Source organism: Perissodus microlepis, chromosome 12 (genome assembly GCF_051167445.1).
Source record: "Perissodus microlepis isolate ML-2025 ecotype Zambia chromosome 12, ASM5116744v1, whole genome shotgun sequence".
In the NCBI taxonomy this organism is placed as follows: Eukaryota; Metazoa; Chordata; class Actinopteri; order Cichliformes; family Cichlidae; genus Perissodus; species Perissodus microlepis.
The window spans coordinates 6306700-6315084 of record NC_140472.1 but is presented as its reverse complement, the minus strand read 5'-3'; the positions used below and the strand labels follow the sequence as shown (position 1 = coordinate 6315084).

At 37.9% G+C, this 8385-nt stretch overlaps 1 protein-coding gene across 1 annotated transcript in view; it reads left to right on the top strand.

Annotated features, from left to right (window-relative positions):
* The first annotated feature begins 706 nt into the window (after window positions 1-706).
* ncaph (non-SMC condensin I complex, subunit H) overlaps window positions 707-8385 on the top strand; it is a 12122-nt gene continuing 4443 nt past the window's right edge. Inside the window, exons 1-12 of the mRNA XM_084947585.1 lie at window positions 707-810; window positions 1802-2050; window positions 2185-2275; window positions 2422-2514; window positions 3014-3131; window positions 3292-3443; window positions 4777-4966; window positions 5127-5209; window positions 5500-5693; window positions 5839-5984; window positions 6987-7093; window positions 7927-8046. Coding sequence (XP_084803711.1) covers window positions 1833-2050; window positions 2185-2275; window positions 2422-2514; window positions 3014-3131; window positions 3292-3443; window positions 4777-4966; window positions 5127-5209; window positions 5500-5693; window positions 5839-5984; window positions 6987-7093; window positions 7927-8046 — 1512 coding nt within the window. The 5' untranslated portion in view covers window positions 707-810; window positions 1802-1832. The remainder of the gene's footprint in view (window positions 811-1801; window positions 2051-2184; window positions 2276-2421; window positions 2515-3013; window positions 3132-3291; window positions 3444-4776; window positions 4967-5126; window positions 5210-5499; window positions 5694-5838; window positions 5985-6986; window positions 7094-7926; window positions 8047-8385) is intronic.

Below are 8385 nucleotides of genomic sequence, written 5' to 3'. Positions count from 1 at the left end.
CTTTAGTAGGTGAATGTCAGTTGATGTTGTTAGAGTTGCGGCTGTGGCTGTTAAACAATATCTATCAAGTGTCTATTAAGTGATAGAAGTAAAAAGAAAATGGTTCAGAGCAAGGTGCTCCATCCTGACATGTTGTTTTGCTTTAGTGTGATGTGAATATCAATATATGTTTACTGAGTCACAGTTGCTTAACTTCGAGACCCTAGCCTCACATGTCATGCTTGATCTGTGAGGATTAGAGCGAACACTTTTTCAGTGTGTCATCACATGCAAAATACACTCATTCAGTACCAGTTATTGCTCTTGTTAAGGAGCAGACCACTTAAACATTAAAGGATTTACTGACTCACTCGTCAGTGATCATAGTAGTCAAAAGATCATTGCATAAGGAAGACATGGTGGGGGATGCTATTATGGTATTGAAAATGAAAAAAGAAAATCCTGATTATCTGTCATAAAAATTGATGAACACTTACTTTTTGGTGGTGTAATGTTTTTATTAAACAATATCATAAATTAAACAATTCAACAAAAACTACTTTATGTTAATATTAAAGAAGAAAATCATTGAGTTTTATCTCAAGATCACTGTTTTCATACATAGTTAGGGATCATTAAACTACTCTGAATCTGAATTTCTCTCGCTGTCGTGGGCGTGGTTAGCGTCATGACGTAGGTTGCTGCTACGTAAACCGTTCGGCGCAAAAATTCAAACGCTGGACAGGAAGAAATTTGCTGCTTGTTCTTTCTGTCATATTACAACTTATAACGGGTCTACATAAGTCTCCGTCGGATTTAAGGCAATTCTCGGTACGTTTCGGGGCTGAAGCAAGTCTTGTGATAAAGTTTTTATTTATTAGTAAGCCTGCTAACGTTAACTGTAAGAACACGTTCATACCGAAGTTAGGGTTGTTATGCTAAAATGCATGTAAAGTTAGCTTAGTTAGCGTGAGCATGTAAGTGCGTTTGAGCTGTACATGTGTTTCTTTCGTGATTATTTTACTAAACTAGCTTACCAAATATGTTGTGCTAAGATGGCGTTTGCTTTCTGAAAATTGATTTTAATTGAATGTATATAACCTTTTCAGTGGTTTAATACTTTATTGTAGAGTTTCTTTGTTTATATGCGAGTAGCGTTCAAGCTAAGTTAAACTGATGGAAATCCAGAATAAAGTCAATGGGTATGAGTCTACAAAAGGAAGGATTCGCTGACTGTGCTGTGCTATACTAATAAGTGATGAACCCTTAAAGTAAACAACGTTGTTTCGGTAGCAAACAGGCAAGATTGATGCGAACTTAACTCTAGCATATCATGCTTGCATAACCAGAGCCAACAATAAGAGTTTGTCTTGTATTTTTTCTCCCAATTTCTTTGTCATCATGAGACCACATTCTCTCTTCTTATTCTCATTAGTGATTTTTAAACTTGGCATAAACGTTGTTTTCCTTTGTAAGTTCCAAACAGCTGTAACAACACAAGCACAGCACTTTGTAAAAACAGCTGTTTCAGAGTTATCTTAGCATCAAATATATACCTTAATTCCTCATCCCGTGGGTTGTATTGACAGATTTCACCACCGATATCCATTGAGTTACTTTTAATATTTTTCCTAAAGATTTTATTTGGGTTGATTAGAGGAGTTTTTTACATGTAAATTTTGGTTTTGGCTCAGTTAACTACAACAAATCGTTAACTGAGCCAAGTTAACTTTCTCTCCTGCTTTAAATTGATATGTGTACGGTACATTCAGAGCACCGAATTCTGCTCTTTAAGCACTATTTCTTTCCAACCCTCTGTTAGGTCCAAACATCTTTTCCTATCTCCAGCAAAGATGAGCGCAGCCTCCACACCCGTCTCCCGGGTACGACCAGGATGGATGTCATCCTCTTTGAAGAATAAGGGTCTGTCCCCTGCAGGCAGCAGCACTCCACTGCTGTCGGCTTTCCCTGGAAACGATGATGAGCAGGAGCGACGTCAGCGTAGGAGGTCAAGAGTCATTGACCTTCAAGCTGCAAGTGATTCCTCCTTAAATGACTCTGCATCTCACAGGTATGCTGTAGATAATGGCAAAACTAAAAGTAATTTGTAAAAACATTTTGTGCCATGGCTTTGACAAATAGTACCTGTCTGCCTGGCTGCTATGTATCATGAGAGCTCAAAGACAATCTCATTATCCTAATCAGCACTGTGGGAACTCCTGCTGCCGTGCCGAAGTTGTCAAATGCACAGATCTCAGAGCATTACTCCACCTGCATAAAACTCTCCACTGAAAATGTAAGTATTTGTATGTGCATGCATTTTCCTCTTTTCCCTTTATAGTAAATGTCCTTTGTCTTTCTCTGAGATTAGTAGATGAGAAAATATGACGAAATACAGGGAAAATAAATGAATAAATTACTTTTTTTTATTCTTATCAACAGAAAATCACCACCAAAAATGCATTTGGTCTGCATTTGATTGATTACATGGCTGATATTCTCAAACAAAAGGATTCAGAGCTCACCAACTTCAAGGTATGTGTAACTGATTGTTTCATTCATCATTTTGGTTCTCTAAAAGTCTTTGAACTGATTTAAACATTTGAATGAAGCATCGTGATAAATAATTTTCTGGTTGTTGGAGAACATAGAAATGTCGTTTGTTTTTGTTTTTTTTTAAGTGTGGTTAAAATATCAGGAAAATATATTTCTTGGACTCAGCACCCACCTGACTTGTTTAAGTTAGGCAGGTGCTAACACCAGTTTGATTTTAATTCAGGGAAGCAGAATTTATACAAAATTAAGGCTGCATTCTGTCCAGTGTGGTCTCTCATCTCACAAGCAATAAGTCCACTCATTCTGAGAAAGTGCAGGATTCTGTATTAACCTAGAGTAACTGCAGGGGTATTGTGGTGTAATTACTTCAACATATGAAGGGTCCTATAAAAGGTGATGTCGTACACTGTGAAATATGTATTTATTATTAAGTTTTGCAAGTAGTATCCTTCAATATTTACATCTTTTCATCCTAAAGGTGGCAGCTGGCACTCTGGATGCCAGTACGAAAATCTACGCTGTGAGAGTGGATGCTGTTCATGCTGATGCCTACAGAGTGCTGGGTGGTCTGGGTGCTGAAACCAAACCTGGAGAGGGTGAGAGTCTCTGTATTGTTGTTGGATTTTCTTTTAACCGTACTTGTGCTGTGGCTTGAGCTTTCTGGCTTTTTCTAACACAGTTTTAAAGTTGTTGAACCCACCTTCCTGTACTATTGAACATTTTCTGCTTTTTTTTCAATTCCTTGTGCATACACAGGCCATGGTGCAACAGAGGAAGATGGAGATGATGCAGGACTTGCAGGAGGTGAAGTCACTGCCAAGCAGCCAAAGAAGAAAAGGCCTCCCAAGAAGACAGTAGAGCAAAACCTGAGCAACATCAACAGTGCTGAGTCTGAGAGGAGATGTGAGGTATGTAGAGGTCTTAGCAAAGTAACTAAAATAATGCGCACCTCAGTTCTTCTTTTTTTTTTGTACTTTTTGAAATTCAGAAGTATCGTTCAGGGCTTCTGGACCGCTATGCCAATGACTAATCATGGGAAATATTCCTGCTTATTGCTTATGTCATGCAGCAATAAGCAATAATAGAATATAGGTATCGATGTATAGATCCAGGAATACAGCATTTGGGTTAAATAAGAATGAATTGAAAACAACCTTTGCGAGATCTAGGCTCATTAATGCACATAAATGAACAACACTAAAAACATTCAGAGGTTGTTTGTTTTGTTTTCATTTCACTGTTTGGATTTTGGGTCAAATCATTCTGTTTTGTAGCCAACAGACTCAGCTATGTTGTTATCTTATACCACCAGAATAGAAGATGCAACTCCCTCGAGATGCAGTACACACCCTCACTCCATTAAAATAGGTAGAATGCTTTAAACTGATATATATAATATAGAAACAACAAAGACCCAGAGAGAGGTAGATCTCTTTTTATGCCAAATGTAATTATCATCGATACGCAAACAGTGCTGTAATCTAAGTAAGCAGTACTTGATTCTAAGCAAGTAAACTATACTTTGCGAGTTTCTTCACTTAAGGTAATGTAGCTGTTTTAACAGCTGATATATGTGATGGGTTTTGAACATGAGCTGAAAGTATATTCATTAGGCTTGGGCTATTTATGAGCTTAGATTTTTGTTAATTATTTAATTAATTAAATCCTTATTGACATGAACATGCTTCAGCTGTGATTATATTACTTGAGGAAAAAGTTAGTGTAGAGGAGAATCAGTAAAAAAAAAAAAAACAGCCTTCTGTTTTATTTCCTGTACAGAAACTCACTGTTCAACATGATAAGCTGGAAAATACAAATTTATGAATACTGCTTACTATTTTTGGTGTTGTTATATATTTAGCAGTCAAATTAAGAACGATCTTACTTTTTAGAACTGGAAAAAAAAGGGTGGCACAGTCCCCGTACCAAATTTTTATATGCACTTATGTGCAGAGGTCTCTTTACTAAATGTTAAACAACTTCAGCATCACTGCTAGAGTTGATGTTGGATTACTATCATGGATTACAGCCTTACAATCAGCTTAAATCCACTGATGATTGATAAGTTTGTTTGATTTAGATCAATAGTTAAATTAGATGTTGTCTTAGAAGACACCTCGAGTGATTTTTCTTTTCTTTTTTTTCAGCATCACTTTGCCATAGTAATAAGCTTAAATGCTTCTTTTAGTTGATATCAAGCTAGGTTGTGTTTATGATAAACTTTCTGTCTTCCCCACAAAGGTGGACCCCATGTTTCAGCGGATGGCCTCATCCTTTGATGAGAGCAGCACAGCTGGGGTCTTCCTGTCAGTTCTGTTCAGTGAGAGCAGTCGCTGCGAGCTGCTCTTTCCATCCCACATGACCCTCCTGCAGTCCAGACCCGCCTACTCTCCTCCATCTCCACAGGGGGTCCCAGCATCCCCATTCATGGGTAAAAGTCTTTCACTAAGCCCAATAAATTCATTTACACTTGGACGTTAAATATTGTGCCGCTAGTTGGATGTTCATATGAACCTTAGCACTGTATCACTGTCATCCTTCGGGTTCTCCCAGAAATGAAAACTTGTCTTTCTGTAACATGTCACTGGCAGCTGGACTGCAGCGTTCCCAGGAGAAAAGCTCCATCTGCCCCTCACTGCAGGACTTCTCGTTCACTAGCTGGAATCCGGAGCAGGTAAGAGAAAACTGATCTAGTGCTTATTTCTGTCAGTTGTTTCTGAATACTAGTTGTAATATGATTAGGTTATGGAATTTCCATCCTACAAATCTGATTTAATCCTTTGTAAACTGACCTCCTTTGTTTTGTTTTGTTCAGTTCTTCACTCTCTTTTAGTAGATACATAAAGGAAACCCTATTTTACTACAGCTCTAGTGTGAGCAACCATTTTTGCTTGCAAAGTAAAAGTCCTTAGAAATGTAAAGTCCTGCAGGTTTGAATTTAATATTCTATGCATGTTCTTTCAGACCATGAATCAGCTCTTAGAGAAGATGAAGCAGGGCGATCATGTGTTTGACGTGAACAATGAGCCCGAGCCAGAGCCAGAGGAAGATGACTGCCCTGACTTTGATGGTGACTATGAGGAGGGAGTGGGTGACTGTGAGGATGGATCAAAGGAACACAAGGAGGGTTGTGAGCCCTCTGGCTCTGGCAAAAGAAGGTAAGATTGAGGATTGGACAGCAGCTCAGGGAAGTTTTTTGTTTGTTTTTTTCCCTTCCCCTTGTCTGTCTCCTAAACCTTTTCTATAAATGGATGGTAAATTTGCTTTAGTTTTTAGTTTGAATGGTTTTGTGATGCCATACAGGGATGTGATTCCCATTGGAGAGGGAGACATCGCCACCATGTGCTTGCAGCTGTCCTCTCAGCCCAGGGAGTATTCATACTTCAGCCCCAGGACCATGGCCACGTGGGCTGGACCTGGCTACTGGCAGTTCAAACCAAAGCACAAGTGTGAGTGAAATTAAGGTTTTAGCAAAGACGTATTTTAGTTGCAGTAAAAGCGTTGCATTATTGCACCTTATAACAAAATACCAAACTTCAAATTTTCTTTGAATGTAAATAAAGTAATTTCTGTACGCTTTCATATTTAAGAAACCATCCAATTTACAAAGCCGATGAGCAGCCGGAGACGTTAAAAAGGTTTTGAAATTGTGCTGCTTTTTAAAATATTCCACTTCCCAACAGTTGGTGGTTACAAAGAGCTTCTGTTTTCATCACACAAAGAAACTCCTCAGCACAACTCCTTAGCTTAACCACCCTACTTGCATGTACTACAACAGGTCCTGAGTAATACGCGTCAGTAAGAAGGCTGTAAAACCGACTAGAATAACTGCCGAGGATCAAACACTTCAAACCACTTTAGATCTGATATGTCGTTAGTGACTTGTAACACAGTGCCTTCTGAAGCAGAACACGGTCCAAATATTATGTCCTGCTGTGCTGCAGTTGTTAAACATCACAGCGCCATCCTTCAGTTCAGATTTGGCTTCAGATATAGAGATATTTGTGAGATGTGAGCAAACATTAGAGAAGTAGTTACGCTAAACAAGACACGTTACATATTAAAGTTTGTGTAGATGTTGACAGACAACACATCACATTAAAAATGTTCTTATTTATGCTGGTAAGATTAAATGTAGGCTTATGCTACTGCGTTTGTTTTTGAAGTAACATGTGATGCATGCCACATTCACTTTGGTCATTATCTAGCCTGTCGTAAGTAATGCCTGAAATCTATCATAAATGCATTCGGATGCATTATGCTGTCATACTGAAATGATGTTTACAAATTATTATTATTTTCTGTTTTGAGTGACGTGGTAAATTAGGCCTTTTCTCTAACAACTGAGATGGTTTTCTAATGGTTGTCCTTTCTCACTGAATGTGTGCAGTGTAAAAGTAACCTGCCATCTGTAATCTCTGACCATTTTTATGTACTTTTATGTCATACAGTGGATCATTTGCCTGAAAAGGAGACACGTAAAAGGAAGCCCAAAAAGACCTTTGAAATAGACTTCAATGACGATGTCAACTTTGATACCTACTTCCGAACAACAAGGGTAAAAAAAAAAAAAAAAAAAAACGTCTCTGCTGCTTCTGTCTTTTTTCTTTGTATTTATGAAGCTGTCAAATACATTCACCTGTTCAACTACAGTGACTACTTTTTGAGCCATAGATGACCAGCTCTTCAATCATTTCAGTGTTTCACGTCATTGTGAACAGAGCCAGCCTGCTGCCATTGTTATTATAATAACATCAATCTCATGTACAAATATTAGTAATGGTGACAGGAAGTAAAGCTTAGCGTGTTCTGTAGCAGAGTCCAGTGACAGAGTCAGATGTGATCTTTCTCAGCGTGCTGCTTAAAAACAGAGGCACTGTGGCTATAACGTAGTACTTTTTGGAGTAGTGGCCATGGCAACACAGTATTCAGCACTTTGAGAATTATTTCTGATGCAGCCTCCATCCCAATTACCATGTGTGGAAGTCTTTTATGTATCTGCTCAGGACATCTGGTTTTAGATGTTGGTTGACCAGCATGTAAATGCTTTAAAAAATGTATAGCCACCTACAGTTTAAAAGTTTGAAGCAAAAGAGAAACTTTTTGACCATGAAATAATCAGTTTGTTCAGAATGAAGACAGAATCAGTGCTAATAAGGGTGTTATCCTTGTGAACTGAACCTAAACTCATTTGTTTGTCATGTATGCATCAGGAAACTTGCTGATCTGAGTCTTTTCTTGTGTGCTTCTGCATTGAAACATAACTCTTGTGATTTAACTATAATGATTAAATTCAGTTGAATCTCTAATAGGATTTGTAGTTTTGAAGTTTTGGATTACAGATTTTTGGGAAACTCACCAACCAAACTTTATCTTCCTTTCCTTTCACAGGCTGCCACCACTAACACCAAGTCTGCACTTAGTGCCAGAAGTAAAAAAACAACTCTACCAGCAGATTTCCAGTTTCCTCCAGAGACGCTCTCCCAGCTCAGCCTCAAACCCTCCAGCACAGTAAGCCTTATTTCTTTTTACCATTTCAGGCCATACTTTATGTTAGCATTTTATAATTTAATTAAAATTATTAACTTTTTTAGATACTTCTAACTCTGCAGACATGATTTAATATTTACATCTATTTTCTTTTTTGTGTTTTTTTTAATATGGCTTGCAGTATCACATGGACTTCCTATTTACCTCTGTGAAAATGCGATATCTCAAAAATGATCTCGGATGTGTTTGAATCTCATATCAACTGTTTGTTTTGTTTTTGTTTTCATAAAATTGGGCAGTTTTACAGTCAGTATGTAATTTACTCAATATTTCCATAATTGAGTGCAAGTTGTTTGGGAC